This window comes from Quercus lobata, chromosome 4, assembly GCF_001633185.2.
Source record: "Quercus lobata isolate SW786 chromosome 4, ValleyOak3.0 Primary Assembly, whole genome shotgun sequence".
NCBI lineage: Eukaryota > Viridiplantae > Streptophyta > Magnoliopsida > Fagales > Fagaceae > Quercus > Quercus lobata.
This window is the reverse complement of record NC_044907.1, coordinates 22,245,646-22,273,257: the sequence shown is the minus strand read 5'-3', so window position 1 is coordinate 22,273,257 and position 27,612 is coordinate 22,245,646. Positions and strand designations below refer to the sequence as shown.

The 27,612-nt window shown below is 34.8% G+C and overlaps 2 protein-coding genes and 1 long non-coding RNA gene across 3 annotated transcripts; all 3 read right to left on the bottom strand.

The window, feature by feature from the left end:
- Positions 1-4,865: 4,865 nt before the first annotated feature.
- On the bottom strand, positions 4,866-7,135 carry LOC115984845. The gene is made up of 7 exons (XM_031107840.1): positions 6,944-7,135; positions 6,669-6,755; positions 6,317-6,559; positions 6,038-6,202; positions 5,880-5,933; positions 5,635-5,781; positions 4,866-5,228 (listed from the first exon to the last, which is right to left on the bottom strand). The coding sequence occupies exons 1-7, from the start codon at positions 7,133-7,135 to the stop codon at positions 4,866-4,868; spliced, it is 1,251 nt and encodes a 416-aa protein (XP_030963700.1).
- A 12,140-nt stretch (positions 7,136-19,275) lies between these two features.
- Positions 19,276-21,493, bottom strand: LOC115984844. Its single transcript, XM_031107839.1, has 6 exons — positions 21,421-21,493; positions 21,233-21,312; positions 20,444-20,497; positions 20,286-20,339; positions 20,042-20,188; positions 19,276-19,638 (listed from the first exon to the last, which is right to left on the bottom strand). Exons 1-6 carry the CDS (start codon positions 21,491-21,493, stop codon positions 19,276-19,278), a joined length of 771 nt encoding a protein of 256 aa, XP_030963699.1.
- A 2,346-nt stretch (positions 21,494-23,839) lies between these two features.
- LOC115987767 lies at positions 23,840-26,037 on the bottom strand. The gene is made up of 3 exons (XR_004091215.1): positions 25,979-26,037; positions 25,080-25,142; positions 23,840-24,100 (listed from the first exon to the last, which is right to left on the bottom strand). It is a non-coding gene; the product is annotated as an uncharacterized LOC115987767 (long non-coding RNA).
- Between the last annotated feature and the right edge of the window lie 1,575 nt (positions 26,038-27,612).

Sequence of the window (27,612 nt, the reverse complement as noted above, 5' to 3'; positions counted from 1 at the left end):
TATGTTTGTTTGTTTGTGGGTAGTCATGCACTTTTTATGATGGACTCCCATGGTTAGGAGAGCAGCCCTCTCGTGATCATGGGTGCTCTTAACCTTATGGTGTGGGTATGCACTCAAGGCGACTACTGTAGGCGCATATTTGTACTACATCGTGTGCATGATCATCACGGTGTGTTTGTCTCGATCCATGTTAGTTAGTGACATCGGTTTCCCTGTATATGCGACATGCATCAACATGCTTGATGCTTTGGTGAGCTTCAGCTTGCCCTCGTATGAACATGCTAACGCATGCTGTATACATAGGCACGAAACTTTGCTGGTATGCCATAGCACACCAAACGCGAAACTCTACCGAATTTTTGCCATGAAAATTGGGCACCTTTGTTGCGGTACTCTTACAGTGGAAGCTTAGTGAGGATAGCGTTTTGTGTGTAATAATGCACTAGAGGCGAAATGCTGCTAGATTTTCTCCTTGAAAATAAGGTGAGATGTTGCTGGATTTTCGTCGTGGATATTTGGAAATAATTCCAAATGTACTAGTAAAACATTGATAGAGATCACACCCTTCCAAAATCAAACCTCGAAGCCAAATTCTTTGAAGCCTCATGAGCTAATGCCAATAGCTTGTTTTAATTGCCAATGTTTGAAAATTAAGCTTTTAGAAAAACAAAGGATTGTCTCTGGACAAGCGTTGTGGGGTGCCTAACACATGCCATACACGTAATCAGATTTTTGAACTCAAGAATCAAGATTTTTTACTCGTTCGTATTAGATTAGTAAAAACTACTTTTTCTTAGCTTGGGATTGGTAATAAAATCAAATAGAGTCAGGTGACCGATCATACCTTAGAAAAATCCAATGATTGGTGGCGACTTCACTTACCTTTGTAAATTATAGGCTAAAATTGACTCAATTCAAGTCACATACTAGAGGTACCCTTGTCACCCTCATTTCACCACTTAAGCTCAAACTTTCATAAATAAGGGATTGAGTGTCATCGCGATGGGTGGTCGGCCACTGTAGGGCATCAACACCACGGATTTTGGGGGAACCCTGAAAGACTTGTCACGGGCGCTTGCGCCCACTTGAACATGGGTAGTCAGCATTAAAAGAACTTCCTATAAATAACATGGGTAACAACTCACCTGAGAGATAAGCAAAAGCGTAATGGACGGACCAACGTGCAGAAGGACATTAAATCCTACAATGTCCCAACATTTTTTCCCAAAGGATACAAGACCATTAAGGTCAGCATTTATCCCCATAATGAGGGACAAAGGCCTATAAAAAGGCATAAACAACCAGAACAAAGGTACGCAATTGTTTTGCAACATACGCACTACAATTCTCTAACCAAATAGCAATTCCTCTATACAGTTAAGCTCTGATCTTATTGACTAGCTCGTTGAAGGCCCTTTGACACACACCACACCGTATGCTTTGAGAACCTTATCCTTTTTTGCATGATCTCATGGCTCCTGTGTTAATGTCATCCATCCATATAGATAAGGAGTTCGACTAAGGATTTTTTGCATCATTAGTAACAATGAATTTTGAAACTAGAAAACTAAAGTGAAGGTTCAAATAAACGTCCTGTAACCTTTTATAATATATATATATATATATATATATATTTGTATTTTTCTATTTCAAATCTTGCACAACTTATTAGAAAGAGAGTGATATCATCTATATTCTCCATTGACTCATACATATCCCTGAAAATTCCTAATTTCGTTAGTCTTTCACTAGAATCCATCTAGTGATGATCTTGAAGATGAAATTTCATAAATAAGGGATGCTAGTGAAGAAGGTGGAGTGAAAGCTTGTAACACCCCATAATTTTGACACCAATTTAATTATTATGCGTAGATTATAAAGGAGGCCTACAATTAAATGGATTAAATTGATTTGGGCCTTGAAAACCCTAGCCTTTTTCCTCTTAAATTACACGTGTATATACAAAAGAAGTTCCTTTTTGTTTTCAGCCGCAACATACAAGTAAGTTGTTTCTTGTCTTCTCTACGGCTATGTAGGAGAATCATGTCAGCTCTCCTCTTTATTTGGGTTCTTTTATTTATGTGATACCTAGCATGTGTCTATCTAGCTTAAGGACTATTGATATATCACACAGCTAGGATGGAGGATTTTTGCGTATATGAGTCTTTGTGCTGCACAGAACAAAGGGGTAGGTGTGGACTTGAAATTCAACGTTGTCATCATGTTAATAAATAAAAAATAAAATAAAATAAAACCTGATTATGACTAGAAAATCATCCCACGTTTTCAAGGAGGAATTGTGCATGAAATGGCTTTAGTAGCTAATAGGACAAAAGGCATGACTTTATAAAGTCTAACCTTTCAATATATTAAAGAAAAAGGAAATTCTAAGCATAGGTTCTGATCTCAACACCCCCCACTTATCCGTATGTTATGGGAAAGGATATCCTATGGTTATTATTATATTAGATTAGGGTGATGGATATAGCTACATGACAAGAAAGGATGTGAATTGTAGATTGATGAAATTTCACTTATTCGGTCATTTTGAAGCCTTGAATATCCATGATTATATCAATGGAAAAATAGAGTAGGCAGCAATATTTTTATGTCCAAAAAAAAATCTGATCAAGCTGAGAGTGTATTGGATAGTTAAGTGAATAAATAGAGGATTTTGGATAAATTAATATTGTTTAGGATGAAACCGTTTAAGTGTGAAAATAGATTTTTAAGTGGGAAATTGTGTATTGATGAACCTATTTTTGGTGTTGCTAGGTTCTAATTCTACTAAATTGTTGTGATTCAAGGGAGGTTGATTTCCTTTATTTTGCAACTAAGAGGTAAGTGGTGTTTACTAATTTTGGGGGTTTTCCCAAACAGTGTTGGTTATTAAACTATTATATATCAAAGAAATATATTGTTATTCTATACATATAAATGGATATTTTATAATTTCTTGACGTGCACATTGACTATTCGTTTTATGAAAAACTTGTGGGACAACCTAAATTAATTTAAACTTGTATGTGTGAATATGTCTTTATATTTTGAGAATTATGAATGGATTATTTCGTGAGCATATTGAATAAGTTTTGAAAACCTATGGCAAGTCGTGATTAGAAGCTCAATATGGTATTTTAGTCCTTAGCAAAGGACAATCATACTATAGCTAGTCCTTAGCAGGGGACGGTCCTAGAAAAGGGGATAGTGCACTTTTGATAACTCCTTAGCAAGGGAGTATACTATTGAGGATCCAAAAAGGAAGCTCCTTAGCAAGGGAGTGCACCTTTAGCTTCCAAAGGAGCCTTTCCTTAAGAAAGAGGGATGAAAAGGAGGTTCTAGTCCAAAAAGGGGACAGCACAACCCTGTCAACGGGGTGTAAACGTTGACCACGAGAAAAGTCTAGGAAATTGTTTATATGATGGTATATATATATTATGATGGCTCACAATATAAAGATAATATTTTATTTTATGTGAAATATTTATGATAAATATTGATGAGTTACAAGTTATGAAATTGTTATAAGAATTATTTATTGAAGGTTTGTTCCCACACCCCAATGTTAGTGAATTCCACTTATTGAGTTATCTCACCCCCCTTTATTTTCTCATTACAGATACATTAGAGGGATTACTGGAGTAGAGATTCTCGGGAGACAGATGTTATGAACTATTTTTGTAGAACTGAGGATTTTATTATTATTTTATGGCATTAAACATTGTATTGGAGAATTATTTTGAGGATGTTTTGTATTTGGTGGATTAGAGCTCTGACTTTGTGATGAGAGTCAAGGTTGCTAGTTTCTTTTATTTAATTTTTTTATGGATTATTCAAATTAAATAGGCTTTTTTTTGCTTATGATTTTGGGGCGTTACAAAGCTCATCTAGAACTTTATTCATCTACTTATCTTCATAAAATAAATGGAAAAAAAATGATATTTTTCTTCTTTTTGGGTGCTCCAATTCCATATGCATTCTTCATCAAATTCCACATCCCAGTTGATTTATGGTACTTGAATTTCACAACTTATAACCCTTAGAGCTTGGATCATACCTATAAACACATACTTCTCACTATGGTTATCTAGCTTGGACCTTTCTTGATCCGGTACATGCATATATGCAATGCTCCCAAACAAACATAAGTGAGAAATTGTAGGATTCTTTGAGCTCCAAGCTTGCTATGTGGGGTTCTTCCTCATACAATCCTTATGTGAGACTAAAATTAGTCAAATAGACTGCATGAGCGGGTTCATCCCAAACTTCTTTGGACATTCTCATGCTCTTTAACATTCTTTTGGTCATGTTACCACTTACCACTACCTACCATACATGTTGAGATTTGAGAAACACCTTCCTTCAGATATTCCAACTATAAACAAATATAAAAAATTGGTAACCCATGAAAATTAAAAATGTTGCCATCTAGTTGGAAAAATGTTGTTCTCACAACGAATCTACTAGCTTTGATACCATGTTTTTGAAGTTGGTGGGTCTTTACATAATCACATTCCCAAACACTAATACACCACATATAATGGAAGAGACACACACTCTTAGAGCACACCAAGGAAGGTAGAATGAATGGGGAAGAGGATGAGAACTCTTTGTTTGGAATGGAGGAAAGCATGCGTATATATACTATACCATACAAATTATACAATCTTAACTTCCACTATATATTAAATTACATAATTTCAAATTTTAACTACTCCATAGAATAACTTTTTTATATATTAATGAACCAGAGAGTTTTATATGACATATGGCTTGTAGGTACATTTGGTGTGACATGGAAAGGAGAAGAAAATAATTCCCCTCTTATTATATTTCCCTCTTTATTCTTTATTTTGAAACAATGATCATGGACAATTGGGGTTTCTACCCGGACCACCCAAATAAAAGAAGCCTCCATAATCTTTGATAGTATAGCAATTGGGTTTCGTCATGGATATCTCAGGGTCTCGGGGAGCCCTTTGAATTTGTTTACCATCAATGACATTGAGATTTTTGAAGAAACTAGCCTTGTCGGGCCCTTCTTCTGCGAAATGGCCACTGCCCATTTGTGTTGTGGTGTGCTGCCCTCCTGAATTATAATTTATGATCTCTCCTCCCCATCTAACTGTTGAAGCACTATCAGACAAGATCGAGAATAGGGAAGATGGCCAATATCCAAAGACTCTATTGTTAATATTCATCCACCAGTTTCCCCGTCCATTAACGTCCTACCTCATTGCACATGTCATGCAAATCAGTTTGTAATATTTTGAATGATAAATAAAGGTATAAAGACTAATGAAAGAGAAAACAAATGAATCTTTTTGTGTAGAACAACAGCTTAAATTCACCGTCTTAAAATATAAATTAGGTAAAAAGAAATTTTGCTTGAAAAAAAAAAAAAAAGAAACTTTAAATTTAAAAAGTTGTATATAAAAATACATAAACCGGGAAAAAATAATTTAAAACATACACTGTATTAACTAAAACTAGAAAAATTTCAAACATATCAATAACATTTGTTACTGTAAATTTTTCTTGAGGAAAAAAAGGTACATATGATATGATCATATATGTCTATCCAAAAATTAGAATTATTTAATAAAGTAATTAAATTGAAATGTTGTACTATACCTTCCAAATGTAGAACTTGAGTGCATATTGGTTACCACCATACTTGGAATAGGGGGTGACAGTTGCACCCAATGCAATCTCTTTGTCAACATGAACAAAGCCAGGGCACAACAGATTATAGCAACCTGTGCTTTGATATGCATCATCCTGTAGCCATGATTAAAAAAAAAGACGATTTCAAAAAAGAAATAGTATATGTAAACATGGCTAGTGCTGGCAGGGAAGTCAAATATTAAAACACGTACAGTCCAATATACGAAGAGTCTAGTATTTTTATCTCCAAATATAGCTTCGTAAACCTGGTTTTCCACAAAAAATAATTTTGTAAGAAAATGAAAAATTATTAGTAATTAATTATTTAGCATGCGCCTAAAAGAAAAGATGATGATGAAATTATATATACCATCGCGCCGACTTCAATGGTATCAAGATCTTGACCATATTCACCTTTTACCACCCAGAGTTGAGAGTTGCTAAACTCATTTTCTTCCTGGGTATAGGGGTTCCATAGGTTCATGTCTGCCGTCATTCCATAATACTTATCCCAAGTCTCACTATACGTTGCATACTTGAAACTCAACAACAAAAATAAAGGTTATGAATGTCGATTTGTGTCCTTCATTATAGTAGATACCATTGAGCTCAAACCTATTAATAATATTGGTTAAAAACTAAGTTGTACCTCATGGATATCTAGATTGATATTACTCTGAGTATGAGGGTTGGTATGGTATTTTTTCCTTCCAAAATTTGCTACAGAGCCTGCCCTTAATAAATCTTCTTCTTTAGTTCTTCTTATGGGAATAGTTCCTTCTGGGCACCTTCCATTCAAGTGCCATGGCTGAGTAAATTCGGGCTCGAAGTTTGAAGAGACGTCATTGATTTCATCAAATGAAAACCCTTCTGGGTAAGAACTTGGTCTCATCTATTGCATTTGGCATAGATACCAATGCAAACCCGGTCCATACCATACATACAATAAGTATCACATTATTCATGATATCAAATGAAATTTAGTTAATTAAACTAGTTACCTGAATTGTGTGATTTTTTAACAAAGGATGATCAAAAGCTGGCTGCTTGTAGATGTCTACGCAGTCGATTATATCTCCATCCGGGCTCTGTATCAGATACATTCTCATCACACACACATACATATTAGTCTGAATTCTCAGTGTTGTAATAAAATTACACTGCTATTGTACATGGCAGTCATGTAGACACCATAACCCACAAAAGTGAGTGACTCTTCTAAGACTAAAGCAGAAAATACTAGAACATAAACATGTTAAATGAAGTGATTAATAACCTCGATGGATTTAAGAGCGGGCTTGTTAAGGCGCTTTAATTGCTGCTGGACCTCTAGTTTTTGTTTCTTACCAAATATGGTGTTAATGTTTCTGTTTCCAGCTGATGACATTGGTATGAGAAAGAACAAGCAGTAAAAGGTCATCTTTACTGCCCTTGACCACCTCCTCTCGCTTCCACAAGGGGGAGCCATGAGTGACTAGCTAATATTAGAATCAAAATTGCGATGTACAGAGATGTAATAGCTAGCTTTGATCGTCCCCTTTGCAATACTTAAACGTGAGATGTAATTGCTATCTTTGGTTGTCCCCTTTGCAATACTTAAACGTGCATTTGTTCATCCTCTTTGAACTGTTTCACATCCTATTTATCAATATATATACACCTACAAACTTTTATAATAAGGATCACCCTGTTTTAAGTACAAACATCCTATTTAATTTCCTATTGACAACTACAATTCTTTTTTTTCTTTGTCTTTTTATAGGATTAGTCAAAAGTTTAGGGAAATAATTCATCCTCTTTGAACAGTTCCACAAGCTAAAAATTTTGGAAGTTTCTTTTTTTAAGTTAAATAAGGGAAATTCGGAGATCGTTTTCAAAAACATTTAAGTTTACAACCAAACATAGGAAAATTAGATAGTTTTATAGAAAATACTTTTTGAAAAATGACTTATTTTCTAGAAAAATATTAACAACAAAACAAACAGGCTAGCAGTAGTGGGAAGTGAGAATAGATGAGGTTTAAATTTTGTAAAATAATTTTATTTTACCTCATCTAGTTAATACACCATTCAATTCACATACATCAGAATGTAGAAGTTTAAGCATAATAGAATTTCTATTTGACTTAGAAAAATGTTTCTTTGTCATCTTTGCTTGAATACAAATCTCACATTTCTTTTCATCATCATGCTTATATGAAATCATACCATGCTTTGACAAAAATTTCAAGTATTTGAAATTTAAATGTCCTAATCTAGGGGAATTATGTTGTTAAGCATTCAGATAGCATACTAGGCTTAATGGAGTTAAACCGTGGTATCACTATGGCAGAGGATAAAGATAGTTGATGACAATATGTAAGTTGAGCTCAATAATGTGAAATTTATTACTGTTGAGGTTCTGTTTATTTTGGAAAGGAAATATTTTCAATAGATAATATTTTTAGAGAAATTTATTTATTTTCTGTTACTTGCTTGACATACTAAATGTAAATTTCTAGTCTTCCATACCTTGTTAGATTGGAATGTTGCTTTTCACCCTTCTCCTTGTTTTACTCTTGCAGATTTGGTTGAGCATTGTAATTTGAGAGTTGTTTGAAATTCTCCTAAGTACACCCCTAGTATACCTAGTGCTGTCTTTTTTAATAAAATTTTCATTACTTTTCAGAAGAAAAGAAAAAAGAAAGAAAAAAATCTATGTTAAAGCCAATAAAAACCACAAAAGGTTGGAAGGCAGTGATGTTCGCTGTTGTGGTGGGAATAGTTTTAGGGGTGGAGGTGGTGGTGGTGGTGCAAAGTTGGAGGGAGGAGGGAGTTGGTGGTTGCAGCAATACAGAGTAGCTGCGTGGAGGAGGTGGTGGTGTGGCAATGCAGAATACGGGGAGGGAGGTGGTGGTGGCAGTGTGAAAGAGGGAGATAGAGGTGGTGGTAGCATGGGGGAGGTGGGGGGTAGGGAAGGTGGTGGGGGGGGGTGGCACAGAGTAGTGGGGAGCAGGGGTATGGATTTGATCTGTAAATTGGTTCTCACTTTCACAAAGTGTAAACCAATTGTCACAATTTCGGTATATTTTTGGTTGACCACTAGAACATATCCCATTAGACTAACAATTCTCGGTTGCAACAAATATATAAGCCAATACAAATGGGACATCTATATTTTGTTTCACATAATACTTTCTATTTTCTTGTTCCCATTCTTCTCTCTTCAATGTGATTGCCTGATATTATCTTGAATTTTATCATCTTTTTCATATACCCTACTATTTTCAATGGTGATCAATCCCATAACCAATATACTGCATCAACCATTTATTTAGTTTCCTTTACTTGATGTGTCAACCTACTATGTTCCAGTGTCAACTTTTGAAGCATTTGTTCCCATGCTAGTATAAATCAGGAGAACAATAGCTGAACAGTGAGGTCTTACTAGGTCCTATACTAGTCGCATTTGAAAACTTATCGATGAACTCTTCAGTTGATTTAAGTATTTCCCGATATAACGTGGATTAAGTTTTGCTTTTTTGCTTACTGATTTCGCTAAGAATAAAAGATAATAAAACCATATCAAACAAATTTACCAATTCATGAGTGGGTTCTGATAGATATTTTGATGTGGAGTAGCAGAAAAGAAGAAGATAAGCCACAGCTCCGCAAAATAAATACATGTCCATGTGATTATGTATGACTTACATCACTGCATCACTACACCTATACATCAATGCATGTTCATATTTATGTGCATGTTCATGGTATTCAAACAATATAAAACCCTAATAAGCATCAAAGAGATGAAACAAGCAAACTAAAACAAAACAAAGAGGAAAAGGCTCAAAGATACAGAAGCTAGCTTAAAATAGAGGCTAAAACATGCGAACAGGACGAAAGAAAAAAAAAACAAAAATGGAATTAGACTTTCTGGGCTTGAGTATGCATGCGCATACATACGACATACGTGCGCATACCAACTGTATGCGTATGCATACTCGTACATTACAAGTTTTTATACGCATGCAAGTTGCATGCGCATGCATACACACCCGAAACCCTAAACCCAAAAAACCGGAGCAGAAAACAAAGAAAACACAACAGAAACTGGGAAACTAAAAACCTAGCATGCTTTTAACACAAACACGAAATAAACTAAGACTAGACTGATACAATTAAAGCTTTAAAACATGTAAACAAACAAAGGAATCAAAGAAAATCTAAGAAAAGTGAAGAGCCAAAGATAGAACCTTTACCTCAACACAAAAACTCTCTAGAACTTGATTTTGACCATTCCCCTTAGTCAATCTAGCTAAAAATAATTCAAAAATGTGTTAGTAAACTTATAACTGAAAGATCAAGACCAGAAAAGGTCCTGATCAAATAAAATTTGGCCTGAGGATATTTTGTGAAAACCCCCCCTCTTTGATTCACTATTTTCTAGTGAATCTTATGTGATTTACCACTGGAGTTCATCCCCCCTTTGAAAAAGTACCATTTATGACTTTATATAGTAAAAAAAAAAAAGGGTTTGAAGCGGCTCCCAGATGATATGGGATTCGTTGCAAACCAAGTTTCAGGTAGAAAACCTTTCCTTTATGGTTTTTGGAACCCTAGCATATGCACGTGTATGCGTACGCGTGCATGAAGTATGCACACGTAAATCATAAGCATGTGTGCGCATAAGTGGGAATACGCACACATGCCCTATGGTTTTTGTGGCCTTTATTTTCCAAAAATAGTTTATTTGATCCAAAAATAAGTAGGCCTCGTCAATGGGCCAGGCCGGGTCTGCCCGACCCGCTTTTACTTGGCCCATGGGTCTAATGGGCTGGGCTTAACGGGCTGTTAACTAGTCAATGGGTTGGGTCGGGCCGGGATGGATGGAAAAACCCTAACCCAAGACCCTACCCATGGGCAATGCCCATTTGGGCTTTAGCGGGTTGGGCTAGTGAGGTGGGTTTAATGGGCTACTTATGGGCATTTTTAATAGGTCTTCAATGGGGTTATAAAAATTTAACCAAAAATATTATAATTATATATTATTACAAACTATCAAATCGAACAATTAAATCTACTAAAAATATTCTATTAAAAAAAAAATACTAAGACATACCTCTTAAAAAGGTACTAAAATAAGATTAATTAACTTTTATTGATAAGAATAAATAAGTACATTGAATTAAATATCGACTCTTAAAGGAAATATTTGAAGAATAAAATATCAATTCTTAAAGGAAATATATGAAGAATCAAATATCAACTCATTAAGGAAAGAATTTCTTCCAACCAACGGTAAGCTTTTTTTTTTTTTTTTAAGGAATTTCTTCTTTAATTGTAACTTGTAAGGAAAGAATTGGAATTTATCAAAGGAAAGAATGACTTTCTTTCTAGTGGTACAGAGGTAAGGCAACGGTCATCTTAGTAACTTTGTTTTAAAAATCAAAGCTACTAGACTAATACCAAAATATATATTTATTATGCATATTGTATTACAATCATTCCAAGTATTTAGTGGTTAGGTGTGTGGTCTTTAAGTTTTTATAATGTCTAAAGTTCAATCCCTCACCCACCCAACCCCCAAATTATTTTGTTATCAATTTTGGACAGTGAGTCAGGCTAATGGGTCGGGCTACTGGGCTGGGCTAACGGGCCGGCCCACCGGGCGCCCATGGGTAAAGAAACCAACCTATAGCCTGTCTCATTGGGCTATTAGGCTGCCCACGGGCTTCAATATTACTGGGCTGGACTACCCATTAGCCTGGTGGGCTAGCGAGCTACTGGGCCAACCCATGGGTCATGGGCTATTTGATGACCCTTAAAAATAAGTCATCTTTTCCATAAACACTTTTCTCAAGTCAATTTTCATCTAATTGGTTCCTAAACCAACCTTGAGATTTAGAATTCTTACGTCATTGGGGATCGGGGGCTTGAGTTGTAAGGGGTACAAAATGCTGTGTCTACACCAAACACAAAACTCTGTCAGAATTTTGCATTGAAAATAGGGCATTTTTGTTGCTGTATTCTCATAATGAAAGCTTTGTGAGTATAGCATTTTGTGTACTATAACGCACCAGTGGTGAAATGCTACTAGATTTTCGTCATGAAAATAAGGTGAGATGCTACTGGATTTTTGTTGAGGAAATTTGGAAATAATTCCAAAAGTTCTAGTAAAGCATTGATAGAGACCACACCCTTTCCAAAATTAAACCTCGAAGCCCAATTCTTTTAAAGCCCTGAGAGCTAATGCCAATAGCTTGTTTTAATTGCCAATGTCCGAAAGTTATGATTTTACCAAAATAAAGGACTATCTTTGAGCAGGCGTTATGGGGTGCCTAACACCTTCCCCACACGTAATCAGACTTCCGAACTCAAGAATCAAGATTTTTTACCCATCCGTATTAGATTAGGATAAATGACCTTTTTCTTAGCCAAGGATTGGTAATAAAATCAATAGAGTCAGGTGACTAATTACACCTTAGAAAAAACTCAATGCTTGGTGGCGACTTCACTTACCTTTGGTAATTATAAGTTAAAATTGGCTTAATTCAAGTCACACACCAAAGGTACCCTTTTCACCCTCATTTCACAGCACCCGAGCACAAAGTCGACATAAGGCACGAGTGTCACCACGATGGGTGGTCAGCCGCCACGAGGCATCGACAAATTGGCAACACTACTAGGGATACTTAGAGAGTTTATCCTTTAGAACTTTTGATAAAATTTTAATCTTTGGACATTGGCTTTAAAACAATATTGAAATTAGCATTAGCCTTCGGGGCTTTCTTTTTGAAAAATGTCTTAATCTTTAGTAAATTATTTTCAAAAGACAAAAAAAATTTTAAGGAAAATTTTTTAAATGGTTTTTAAAACCAGTTTTGAGGTATTTGAGTATGTGTGAAGCTTTCCTACTTTTGTAACCATGCTTTATAGCTTTCCTTCATATATACGAACTTAGGGTAGTAAGGTTTGATTTTTGCTACCCTTTTATTTGTTTATATGTCTGTTGTGCATGGAATGTCTTTCCCCTTTCATTTCAAAATGCATGACATCCCCCATCATTTTAGGTCGAACTCGGGCTCAGCGCTTTAAGGTTTCCACCAGATGCGCAAACCATAGATAGTTACTAGGTGCTGACTTGTAGGTACTTCTGGGTCCATCGGTGGATAGGAGTAGCTGAAAAGGCCCCCCATGATCTGCTCTATTCCACAACCTCTATGAAGGGAAGGCTTAGATAATCAAGGTCCCCCTTAAGATTAGGACCAACTCACCAGTTAAGCCATATCTCATATAGTTGGCCTAGAGTAAGTTAAATGATCGCGAGGACTACCAAGTGCCAAGTCGGTTGAACATCCAAGCCTAGGGTAGGATATCCTTGTTAGGATTTCTTTCAAAATAAGTGGAGGGGAAAGTGTTCGTTTACCTTTTCCAGGTTATGCATTCTCGCGTGCATTGGAAGGTGGTGCTCTACTACAGCTTCTGTCCATCCCACTTGCATAGTATTTGTGACCAACCCCTAAGGAAAAGCAGCTACATTACTTGCACATTAGATCATACCCAGACCCTAAGGGTTTCCAACCCTACTAGGGCATGCATGCATACACTAATAGCTCCGTCATGTAAATGTGTGTAGATAAAATTGGTGGCAAATAGTCGAAACTTTGCATCAAGGAGGACGTTGCTAGAAGTTCAAGATCTTTTTCAAGAAAGCCGCACTATCAAGAATGAAGCCTCTACATTTTGTAAACTATAATTTCTTTGTATTCACCTTAGGGAATTGTAAAAACAGCCCAAGGAATTACTTTCCAACAGACACATACAGAGAATACTAGGCAGTAGGCACTCACGAACATAATATCAGCAACTTACCCTTTGCCTGGTGATGTTCACGTGTACACGCACTGCTTTTTGAGTCCATGCGTCAACATTGCCTCAATGTTTAGTCGATATGAGACAACTTTAGTCCCCAAAAATTCCCAAAATTACATTTTGGCCCCAAATTTTTCTAAAATTGTAGTTAAGCTCTCCATCTTTTCAAAAATTACAAAGAGGCTCCCAAACCCTTAGGAAGTTGTTTGAAGTCATTCAAACAACTTTAAGATCTTTAAATCATCTTTTAATCTACACTTTTTGCTTGTCTTCATTTAAGTTATTTGCTTTGCAACTCGTGAGATGTTTATGCTTATGGCTTCATGCTTACCTTTTGATGAGTTAATCATGTGCAATGCTTGAGTGCTTTATAGGTTTTAATATATTTGTTTGTGCTTCTTGCCATCTTTGTGTGTTTGGATCTACGTGTTCATGTGTTTAAAATCTTGTTTGGATGCTATGCCTAGTGCTTTATAGCTTTATATCTCTTGTTTATGCCTCTTTCTTATGTGGCTTTTGGATAGGGTGTAGATCTAGATCTAGATCTAGTGGTTTAAGCCTACGCTCATACACACATTTTTCAATAAAGGGTTTGGATTATTTCCTCTATGCATGTTGGTGCTTTGTTTCCCCTTTTTTCATGTGTTTATGTTTAGATCCATGCTTGTATGCTTAGATCTAATTTCTTACGTACTTGCCATGCTTCCTATGTCTTGTTTTCCTTTTGGGTTTCTGCTTGTTGGTCTTGGGGGCTTTCTTGTTTGTTTGGTTGTATCTATTCCCCTTTTATGGGCTTGTTTGGATACAACCATGTGTGAGGATACATCTTCGTGATGTTTGGCTTGCTTACCACTTGCCTTTTTCCTCCTTTGTTAGTTTGCATGTTAGGGTTTCTCGTGTTAGCCTTTTTATGTGCCTTAGAACATGCCTACCCCTTCCCTTTGTGTGATAACATGCTTGCTTTATGCCATCTTGTTAGGCTTTCTATGCTTCTTTGCATCTTTACATCCTTACTTATATGTTCATGAATGTGTCTTTGTATGCTTGTTTGTGTCGTCAAGCTTAGTTCCTACATATAATCTCGTGTGGGTTTGCACTCGTCTTTTGTACAAGAGATCTTGAGTCCCTTTTAGGAACTTTGCTTGATGGCACGCGTGTCGTCCATACTTCAATGTAATGGAACTATGGACACCAATCCAAAGTTACATTTGTCCTTCTAGGACACCCTCTTTTGTGTGATAATATGTTTGTTTGATAATGTGGTTTCCAAACCTATGAGAGCTGTAATCTTGGGCAAAGGATTTGGGCCCCCAATTCATTTATTAATGGGCTTCCTAACAGTCCTATGAGTAGGGCTCCAAACACCAACTAGATAGTCCAAATTGTATATTTTTTGTGAACTTTTGGACCTATAAACCTTACCCTCTGGTAGTTCTTCTTCTTCCCTCTTTGCTCACACTACCTCTTTCTGTGTTTTCACTCTTTTCCCAGTATTTCCCCCTTTTTCACTCTTTTCCCAGTATATAATCTCTCCTTAGTGGGGTACTAATCATTATTGTTTCACCAATTTTCTTGTATCTCCACTTTTGCCAGAATCCCGAGGAATCATCATGCCTTCTGAGGATTCTCTTGAAACTTGTTCCAGATGTCAAATAGCATTTGGTAGCAAGTTCCCCAAAGGCACTAACAACTCTCAGCAACTAACTTTAGTTTAATCATTTATTCGTCAATTTCCCACCACCTCATCAATCAGTCGTAGGCCAAGCGCAATAGGATTTCCCCGAACGATAATTTTTATGTCCCAATACACATGTTGCCGAGTTGAGCTCACTCCAACCGAGTTCGAGGTCCACTTCCATCTTATGGGCTGGTTTTGGCTACTCAGGGCGATCTTGGGCCTAAGTTAAATGGGTCAATACTGATTTTTTGGGCCCATACCCCTCTACAAATAACATGCGTGTTTCCCCCTTTATGTTCTTTCTTTGTTTCTTTGTTATCTCTTTTGCCTATCTACTGGCTTTGTGTTTCCTTTATTGAAGCGACGGTGCAACTTCTAAAATGTAAGTTAAGAAGGGCAAAAAAGCAAGCAAGAAGACGCAAGCCCAAAAAGGGCAATGTACAGTAGATTAGGAGGCTCAGTCTCTCCATGTAGTTATCTTTTTCCCTCTCTCAACCTTTTTCTTTAGAACCATGTATCTAGGGTAGGGTTACTCTCTTTGTATCTTGCTTGGGTCACATTCCTAGGGTATGGCAATGTCTATTTTATCTTTTCAATATCTTGTTGGGCCATACCCTTTGGATGTAGGCATGTATGCTTTATCTTTCTTGTACCTTGCTTGGGCCGCGTTCCTTGAGTACGACATTTTCTGATTTACATTTCCCATACCTTGCTGGGCATACCCTTGGAGCGTTGGCAATATCTGGTTTGGAATTAAAGTATTAACTAAAAGAAATTAAAGTATTAACTATTAAAAAATAAATCAATACAAGGCAGTGAAGGCAAACTACTCGCAAAGGACTAAAAAAGAAGAAAAGAAGAAGCAAAGAACACAAAAACGCAGAAGAAGCAAAAAAGAGGAGAAGCTACCAGCTGTGAGAAGGTGGGTTCCTTCAAGAAACCAACAACGTGTTGGTGACTGCTACCACAGGATCATTTCATTCAGCAAAAATCGTTTAAAACGTAAAAAGGTATGTTCTTTTCAGTACCGCCCGAAATTGATATATCGTCCAAAATTCAATGAAACAAGTCGGGCTAGAACAGGCGGAATGAACCAAAATTCAATCTGAGGTTGAATGAAGGGGTAAGTTGTACCGGCTATGTGACTGGAAAGAAATTTTGCAGCCATTACGGCCGGTGCGAAACGAAATTAATCACAATGTTCCCAACTTTGTGTGCTTGCATTGTGCATGATATATGTGTGTGTGTATATATATATATATATATATGTTTGTTTGTTTATGGGTAGTCATGCACTTTTTATGATGGACTCCCATGGTTAGGAGAGCAGCCCTCTCGTGATCATGGGTGCTCTTAACCTTGTGGTGTGGGTATGCACTCAAGGCGACTGCTGTAGGCGCATATTCGTACTAAATCGTGTGCATGATCATCACGGTGTGTTTGTCTCGATCCATGTCAGCTAGTGACATCGGTTTCCCTATATATGCGACATGCATCAACATGCTTGATGCTTTGGTGAGCTTCAGCTTGCCCTCGTACGAACATGCTAACGCATGTTGTATACATAGGCACGAAACTCTGCTGGTGTGCCATAGCACACCAAACGCGAAACTCTACCAAATTTTTGCCATGAAAATGGGGCACCTTTGTTGCGATATTCTTACAGCGAAAGCTTAGTGAGGATAGCGTTTTGTGTGCAATAACGCACTAGAGGTGAAATGCTGCTTGATTTTCTCCATGAAAATAAGGCAAGATGTTGCTGGATTTTCATCGTGGATATTTGGCAATAATTCCAAATGTACTAGTAAAACATTGATAGAGATCACACCTTTCCAAAATCAAACCTTGAAGCCCAATTCTTTGAAGCCTCATGAGCTAATGCCAATAGCTTGTTTTAAATGCCAATGTCTGAAAATTAAGATTTTACAAAAACAAAGGATTGTCTCCGGACAAGCATTGTGGGGTGCCTAACACCTTCCATACACGTAATCAGATTTTTGAACTCAAGAATCAAGATTTTTTACTCGTCCGTATTAGATTAGTAAAAAAAACTTTTTCTTAGCCTAGGATTGGTAATAAAATCAAATAGAGTCAAGTGAACAATCATACCTTAGAAAAAATTCAATGATTGGTGGCGAATTCACTTACCTTTGTAAATTATAGGCTAAAATTGACTAAATTCAAGTCACACACTAGAGGTACCCTGTTCACCTTCATTTCACAGCACCTAAGCTCAAACTTTCAAAAATAAGGGATTGAGTGTCACCACGGTGGGTGGTCGGCCACTGTAAGGCATCAACACCACGAATTTTGGGGGAACCCTGAAATACTTGTCACAGGCGCTTGCGCCCACATGAACATGGGTAGTCAGCATTAAAAGAGCTTCCCATAAATAACATGGGTAACAGCTCACCTGAGAGACAGGCAAAAGCGTAATGGACGGACCAACATGCAGAAGGACATTAAATCCTACAATGCCCCAACATTTTTTCCCAACGGATACAAGACCATTAAGTTCAACATTTATCCCCATAATGAGGGACAAAGGCCTATAAAAAGGCATAAACAACCAGAACAAAGGTACGCAATTTTTTTGCAACATACGCACTACAATTCTCTAACCAAATAGCAATTCCTCTATACAGTTAAGCTTTGATCTTATTAACTAGCTCGTTGAAGGCCCTTTGGCATACACCACACCGTATGCTTTAAGAACCTTATCCTTTTTTGCAGGATCTCATGGCTACTGTGTTAATGTCGTCCATCCATATAGATAAGGAGTTCGACTGAGGATTTTTTGCATCGTTAGTAACAATGAATTTTGAAACTAGAAAACTAAAGTGAAGGTTCAAATAAACGTCCTGTAACCTTTTATAATATATATATATATATATATATATATTTGTATTTTTCTATTTCAAATCTTGCACAACTTATTAGAAAGAGAGTGATATCATCTATATTCTCCATTGACTCATAGATATCCCTGAAAATTCCTAATTTCATTAGTCTTTCACTAGAATCCATCTGGTGATGATCTTGTAGATGAACTTTCATAAATAAGGGATGCCAGTGAAGAAGGGGGAGTGGAAGCTCATCTAGAACTTTATTCATCTACTTATCTTCATTAAATAAATGGAAAAAAAAATGATATTTTTCTTCTTTTTGGGTGCTCCAATTCCATATGCATTCTTCATCAAATTCTACATCCCAATTGATTTATGGTACTTGAATTTCACAACTTATAACCCTTAGAGCTTGGATCATACCTATAAACACATACTTCTCACTATTGTTGTCTAGCTTGGACCTTTCTTGATCCGGTACATGCATATATGCAATGCTCCCAAACAAACATAAGTGAGAAATTGTAGGATTCTTTGAGCTCCAAGCTTGCTATGTGGGGTTCTTCCTCATACAATCCTTATGTGAGACTATAATTAGTTAAATAGACTGCATGAGCAGTTTCATCCCAAACTTCTTTGGACATTCTCATGCTCTATAACATTCTTTTGGTCATTTTACCACTTACCACTACCTACCATACATGTTGGGATTTGAGAAACACCTTCCTTCAAATATTCCAATTATAAACAAATATAAAAAATCGGTAACCCATGAAAATTAAAAATGTTGCCATCTGGTTGGAAAAATGTTGTTCTCACAACGAATCTACTAGCTTTGATACCATGTTTTTGAAGTTGGTGGGTCTTTACATAATCACATTCCCAAACACTAATACACCACATATAATGGAAGAGACACACACTCTTAGAGCACACCAAGGAAGGTAGAATGAATGGGGAAGAGGATGAGAACTCTTTGTTTGGAACGGAGGAAAGCATGTGTATATATACTATACCATACAAATTATAAAATCTTAGATTCCACTATATATTAAATTACATAATTTCAAATTTTAACTACTCCATAAAATAACTTTTTTATATATTAATGAATCAGAGAGTTTTATATGACATATGGCTTGTAGGTACATTTGGTGTGACATGGAAAGGAGAAGAAAATAATTCCCCTCTTATTATATGTCCCTCTTTCTTCTTTATTTTGAAACAATGATCATGGACAATTGGGGTTTCTACCCGGACCACCAAAATAAAAGAAGCCTCCATAATCTTTGATATTATAGCAATTGGGTTTCGTCATGAATATCTCAGGGTCCTGGGGAGCCCTTTGAATTTGTTTACCATCAATGACATTGAGATTTTTGAAGAAACTAGCCTTGCCGGGCCCTTCTTCTGCGAAATGGCCACTGCCCATTTGTGCTGTGGTGTGCTGCCCTCCTGAATTATAATTTATGATCTCCCCTCCCCATCTAACTTTTGAAGCACTATCAGACAGGATCGAGAATAGGGAAGATGGCCAATATCCAAAGACTCTGTTGTTAATATTCATCCACCAGTCTCCCCCTCCATTAACGTCCTACCTCATTGCACCTGTCATGCAAATCAGTTTGTAATATTTTGAATGATAAATAAAGGTATAAAGACTAATGAAAGAGAAAACAAATGAATCTTTTTGTGTAGAACAATAGCTTAAATTCACCGTCTTAAAATATAAATTAGGTAAAAAGAAATTTCGCATGAAAAAAAAAAAAAAAAATTTAATTTTAAAAAGTTGTATATAAAAATACATAAACCGGGAAAAAATAATTTAAAACATACATTGTTTTAACAAAAATTAGAAGAATTTCAAACATATCAATAACATATGTTACTGTGAATTTTTCTTGAGGAAAAAAAAGTACATATGATATGATCATATATGTCTATCCAAAAATTAGAATTATTTAATAAAGTAATTAAATTGAAATGTTGTTCTATACCTTCCAAACGTAGAACTTGAGTGCATATTGGTTACCACCATACTTGGAATAAGGGGTGACAGTTGCACCCATCGCAATCTGTTTGTCAACTTGAACAAAGCCAGGGCACAATAGATTAGAGCAACCTGTGCTTTCATATGCATCATCCTGTAGCCATGATTAAAAAAATGACGCTTTCAATAAAGAAATAGTATATGTAAACATGGCTAGTGCTGGCAGGGAAGTCAAATATTAAAACACGTACAGTCCAATATACGAAAAGTCTAGTGTTTTTATCTCCATATAGACCTTCGCAAACCTGGTTTTCCACACAAAATAATTTTGTAAGAAAATGAAAAATTATTAGTAATTAATTATTTAGCGTGCGCCTAAAAGAAAAGATGATGATGAAATTATATATACCACCGTGCCGGCTTCAATGGAATCAAGATCTTGACCATATTCACCTTTCATCACCTAGAATTGAAAGTTACTAAACTCATTTTCTTCCTGGGTATAGGGGTTCCACAGGTTCATGTCTGCCATCATTCCATAGTACTTATCCCAAGTCTCACTATACGTTGCATGCTTGAAACTCAATAGGAAAAATAAAGGTTATGAATGTTGATTTGTCTCCTTCATTATAGTAGATACCATTGAGCTCAAACCTATTAATAATATTGGTTAAAAATTAAGTTGTACCTCATGGATATTTGGATCGATATTACTCTAAGTATGAGGGTTGGTATGGTATTTTTTCCTTCCAAAATTTGCTAGAGAGCCTATCCTTAATAAATCTTCTTCTTTAGTTCTTCCTATGGGAATAGTTCCTTCTGGGCACCTTCCATTCAAGTGCCATGGCTGAGTAAATTCGGGCTCGGAGTTTGAAGAGACGTTGTTGATTTCATCAAATGAAAACCCTTCTAGGTAAGAACTTGGTCTCATCTATTGCATTTGGCATAGATACGAATGCAAACCCGGTCCATACCATACATACAATAAGTATCAAATTATTCGTGATACCAAATGAAATTTTGTTAATTAAACTAGTTACCTAAATTGTGTGATTTTTTAACAAAGGATGATCAAAAGCTGGCTGCTTGTGGATGTCTACGCAGTCGATTATATCTCCATCCGTGCTCTGTATCAGATACATTCTCATCGCACACACATAGATATTAGTCTGAATTCTCAGTTTTGTAATAAAATTACACTGCTATTGTACATGGCAGTCATGTAGACACCATAACCCACAAAAGTGAATGACTCTTCTAAGCCTAAAGCAGAAAATACTAGAACACAAACATGTTAAATGAAGTGATTAATAACCTTGATGGATTTAAGTGCGGGCTTGTTAAGGCGCTTTAATTGCTGCTGAACCTCCAGTTTTTGTTTCTTACCAAGTACAGTGTTAGTGTTTCTATTTCCAGCTGATGACATTGGTATGAGAAAGAACAAGCAGTAAAAGGTCATCTTTACTGCCCTCGACCACCTCCTCCCGCTTCCACGAGGGGGAGCCATGAGTGACTAGCTAATATTAGAATCAAAATTGCGGTGTACAGAGATGTAATAGCTAGCTTTGATCGTCCCCTTTGCAATACTTAAACGTGAGATGTAATAGCTATCTTTGGTTGTCCCCTTTGTAATACTTAAAACGTGCATTTGTTCATCCTCTTTGAACTGTATCACATCCTATTTATCAATATATATACACGTACAAACTTTTATAATAAGGATCACCCTGTTTTCAGTACAAACATCCTATTTAATTTCCTATTGACAACTACGATTCTTTTGTTTTTTGTCTTTTTATAGGATTTGTCAAAATTTATGGGAAATAATTCATCCTCTTTGAACAATTCCACAAGCTAAAAATTTTGGAAGCTTCTTGTTTTAAGTTAAAATTAGAGAATTTGTGATAAATAAGAAATTTTGTAATAATTTAATTTTAGGATTGTTTCTCAACAATTTCGGAGGTATAAAACTTGGGCTAATTTTGAGGTAGAAACTGTGAGAGAATCTCTTTTTTATTTTTTTCGATTTGAAGAAGGAGGAGAGATAAGAATGTTTGTTTGTTTTGATGGAAAACCTTGTGTGAAAATAGTTTTCCGTGTTTTTCAATGGTTAATAGCGTAAGAAAAATAAGTCAAAAGAAAGATTTTTTGTCAACATAAAAAGTATGCCTCATTTTTAGATATTATTTTGCACTATTTTATTTTGGTGGAAAACAACTTTAATTTCATGGCAAGTTAAATAAGGGAAATTTGGAGATCGTTTTCAAAAACATATAAGGTTACAACCAAACATAGGAAAATTAGATAGTTTTATAGAAAATACTTTTTGAAAAATGACTTATTTTCTAGAAAATCTTAACAACAAAACAAACAGGTTGGCGGTAGTGGGAAGTGAGAATAGATGAGGTTTAAAATTTGTAAAATAATTTTATTTTACCTCATCTAGTTAATACACCATTCAATTCACATACATCAGAATATAGAAGTTTAAGCATAACAGAATTTCTATTTGACTTAGAAAAAGTTTTCTTTGTCATCTTTGCTTGAATACAAATCTCACATTTCTTTTCATCATCATGCTTAAATGAAATCATACCATGGTTTGACAAAAATTTCAAGTATTTGAAATTTAAATGTTTGGCTTGCTTAGAGGAGAAAATGAGGAGTGCAATGGATTTCTATGTGAATACTATGGAGATGGATATAGAGTCTATAATTCGTTACCCCAGATTTCTTATGTATGCGGTTGATAAAAGGCTTCGTCCAAGGTATAATGTCTTAAAGGTTTTGAAGTCAAAGAATCTGCTTAAAGAGGGCAAGAATTATGCTTGGCTTCTTACTCTAAACTAGCCGTAGACCCACGCAATGCGTGGGAATATATAAATATTTTGTAATGGGGTGTAATATATAAAAATTAACAATTACTTCAAATATTATTTATTTTTTTAAAAATTTCTACAAGTGTTTTTCATCTTTTTATATCTACAAAGTACAAATATATCATACTATTATATTTTGTATGTTTGATTAATATTTTTTTAAGATGAACTATATTTTTCTAACTTCTGTTGTAGTGTGTTATATTTGATATACAACTAAACTTTATAAGTTTCAAATTTTTTATTCAATTTTTTCATCTCTTAAGGAATAATGAGATTATCATAATAATAAAAATTCATCACAAAATTACAATGTTATCTTAACAAAAATTAAAATGAAAAAAAGGAATAAAAGACATACTTTATATAATTTATTACTCAAAATTGGTAAGTATATTCAAATTCATAGCCATGTAGAATGTGTTTTGGCATAAACTCAAATTCCTATCTCTAAAAAACTAAGTATTAACCCAAATCAAAATTCAACCAAAGCTTTAAAAGGGAGAGAGAAGACTCTGTAATGGGAAATTAAAAAAAATAAAAAACCAAAACATATATTTAAAAATAAAAAACCATCAACCTTAATCAGAATTATAAGAAAGAACAAAAATCCACAAGAGAAGGAGAAAGAGAGTATTTACAATTTTTTGTGGGGAAAATATGGATTGAATGGAAGAAATGATATCAAATTTATACAAAATAAAATGGGGAGAAGAAGAGTCAAAATATAATATAGAGAAAATGATGAAGGAAGTATGACAATAAAGTAGAGAGTAGTGGGAAGATAAAGACAGTAAAGTAGAGAATAGTGGAGAGATAAAGAGGTAAAAATTTAATTGTCACGCCCCGAACCCAAAAAGAGCTAGGCACGTGACAACAGTCACACACTTATAAAGTTTACACTCTACAAGTGTGTAAGGCCCTCTTAAACAATTAAATAATTATCCTTAAGAAAATTTCATCAATAAATTTAAAAATATCCTCAATAAAGAAATTCTCAAAGATCTCCAAGTAATAATCTTCCAACATCAAATAAAAATAAACTAAATCCTTTAAGTCTGAAGGATTACACAAATGGTAATCTTAAAACATAAAAGTTCAAAACTTATTCCATTGATTTCCTAAACTTCACTCATGCGCACATCACAGCGGAAGCCCAAACATATGCTACTCTTCCTGATCAAAATCTGAAAGGAGAAAGAGGGGGGAGGGGTGAGTTGACAACTCAATAAGTAACCAAAATCCAATTAAGTTCTATCCAACAATAGATCTATGAAGTAATAAGATGTAATATGGATCTTCAAAAGTTATACTATGCTATGGGTTTTCAAAAATGACTAAAGAAATTTCATAGTCTTAAAATAATAAGTTGCAAATAGATCACATACTTTAATCTTACAAATATATCATAGATAGTTTAGGAAGTAGTCAGTTTTTTTCATATATTAAAAGCTATAACTTACAATAGGTTCTAAAGATACATAAGCAGTTTTAAAGACTGAAATTAGTTCAAATACTCAAACGTAATTCATATTCTTAACAATTTTATGACTATGGTCACGCTATATCCCCGTGACTGGGCATCAAAGTACCAATAAATAACCCCCATTAGTTTGGGTATCAAAATACCAATGAATAACTCCCATTGGCTGGGTATCAGAGTACCAATGAATAACCCCCATTGGTTTGGGTATCAGAATACCAATGAATAACCCCCATTGGCTGGGTATCAGAGTACCAATGAATAACCCCCATTGGTTTGGGTATCAGAATACCAATGAATAACCCCCATTGGTTGGGTATCAGAATACCAATAAATAACCCCCATTGGTTTGGGTATCAAAATCAATTCATAGTCAAATTGTCCATAATCATATGTATAAAATCATAGTTTCTAACAAAATATATCTTATTCAAATACGTCTATATAATCATATATTCAATAATCAAATATATTTGTGATATTTCTATATTCTTATTTTAAATCAATATAGCTAACAAATATCAATTAAATAAAATACATCATATATTCAGTAATCAGATAAATTTTGTGATAATTCTTTACTTGAAATCAGTAATACAATAGAAATAAAATTGAAATAATTGTAAACAAATTTCAGGAGTTAAAATACGTAAAATATAACCAATTAGGATAAGGTTACTTACCTCCAAATGCTATTCCAAAAGAAACTTTTCCTTAACAATTCCCCTAAAATCTTTAGATATCACCTAAAACAATTTTCAAACACTATACTCAATAATCAAATAATTCAAGAAAACTTATAACGGTATCCAACCAGAAGAGAGAGACTATTCAAAATAACCAATAATTTCCCACTATCCACTCACACCAATATTCCACGTAACTTTACAATATTTTTGCCCTCTTCATTTTCTGCCACTAATAGTTCCTAGGAATCAAGTCTATAGTTACACCATACCTATAGGCCTAAAAGGGCCAAAAGTAGATCACCCATTATTATATTCATGAGTTGATATATATATATATATATATATATATATATAATCACTTAGTCAAACCTACTGCTTCCCCTTTACGCCTCAATCAGCCATATAAACAAATATAATAATAATAATAACAATAAAGAAAGGAGCTGGCTTTGCTTTCTCAATGTGGTAATTCCATTTATCATATATACATATATTTTTTTCTTTCCTGCTAGTGCCGCCGACCATAGTTTTCTTTCGGCATGAGGACAAAACTAAGAAAAACACTATATCAAACCAGAGTCATGCTCCTGACATGCTTTTACAGAAGAAAAATACTATTAGACACATATTTTACCTCCGTAATTTATCACACTACCGACCAACACAAAAACTCTTTGCTATTCACCAAAATTCAATTCGGTAAACCTGTGCAACATTTACAGTTACCGCAACACCGGCAGGGAAAAATAGATCTAATTCCTTCTTCGTCTACATCATCATATTTCATTAGATTTTTTTTTTTTTTTTTAATTATATAGTCTCACTATTAGCCAAAATACTCTAATTCTAGATAAAACTTAGATTTGACAAGAAAGAAATTCTTAAACTCTTACCTCAATTGTGCAGTTAAACCTTCTCTTCCAGAGTAATTTCGATAGTCTCCTCTCTCAAACCATCTCTTGCTATATGTTGGCATAATAAGCTTATATATATAGCTAGGGTTTCAACCTTATTTTCTAGAAACCCCTTGGAAATATTAATTATAAATTTGACCCCTTAAACAAATTTACTTAAATAACCTTACCTTTTTTTTTTTTCTTTTTTTTTTCCGGGTATTACATTAATAGACCCTCACTTATACTAATTTCCATCAAAGACCAAATTCTCAAACATGTGCCATTGATTCTACTCATGTCCACTACACACATTCATCAACGTGTCTATATACAAATCATCCACTTGCCATTACATTCATTTTATCAATGTGTTGAATTTCCACAAAGAACCAAAATAGTGCATATATGAATCGTAAGTATGTGAGTCACTTTTATTATCATGATGTTGTGGTCAAAGTCAGTGGCAAACTTATTGAACTCAACCAATTGTTTTTGCCTTAGAAAAGATGGCTATTAGCATTCCAAGTCATGAAGTTTAAATGGCTATGGGAAATTATCATAATGTATCAGCTGCTATGCCCCAAAAATAGCAGTTGCTCCTACCTTCATTGCATCACATCAGCTATATCATATTATGTTTAATAAGGAAAGAAATAGAAAAATATGAAATTTAAAACTCAAGTATAGGAGTATTGTTATGTTTTGTCTAAAACTCATGTACACAATATTCTAGACCTTCAATAGGAGACAACTCCAAAAAGAAAATCAAGTAGTTGAAAGAAAGTAGAATAATCCAAAATCTAAAACTAAAAACCCAACTGTTGTTCATGTACACAATATTATAGATAGATATTCAAGAATCAAGAACCAATCAGTTTCTCCATTCGCATAACAATTACCTTAAAGTTAGATACTAATGGAATTTGAAAAGAATTTAGTTCTTTGAATTTCCTCACTCCTAAAATCCCAAACAATTTGTCAAAATCTAAATAGTCCCCAAAGTTGTTCATCAACCAAATAGGCCAACTAAGGTCCAAAACACAAAAATTCCGGCCACAACACAATAATCTACTTAAGCTGGTGTGCTTTGAAGAATTAGAGTTTCATTTAAAAAAGTTAAGATAAAAAGATTTAAATTGTTACACATCAAGTTCTATACAAAAAAATAAAAATAAATAATAATTTAAGCTTCAAACTCTACTTTGTTTTCTCTTCCATTGGCCCACAATTTCTGGGACACCAAACAGTCCAATTAAATAACAAACAACAAATTATTAATATAAGGAAAGAGAAATCTTATATAGCTAATGTGTGTTGAACCATAAAGAGCAAATTATCAAGCACCACCCAAGAAAAACAAAAAATTTATTTCCCTTTCCTTCAAAAGGTTCTAAGAAAAAAAATAATTACCAATTGATTGGTATGAACTTCAATAGAATAAAAAGCTTCCAGTGACTACAAGGCTTAATTGTTGATATCTATCAAGAAATTGACAAACAAAACAAAGATAAAAATGAAACTTAGGTCAACATATAAAATGATAGGAAAAGGAGAACAATAACAATTTTTCTTTGATAAAAATGAATAACATCCTTACTATAAAATAAAGACCAAAACGGAAAACATCACAT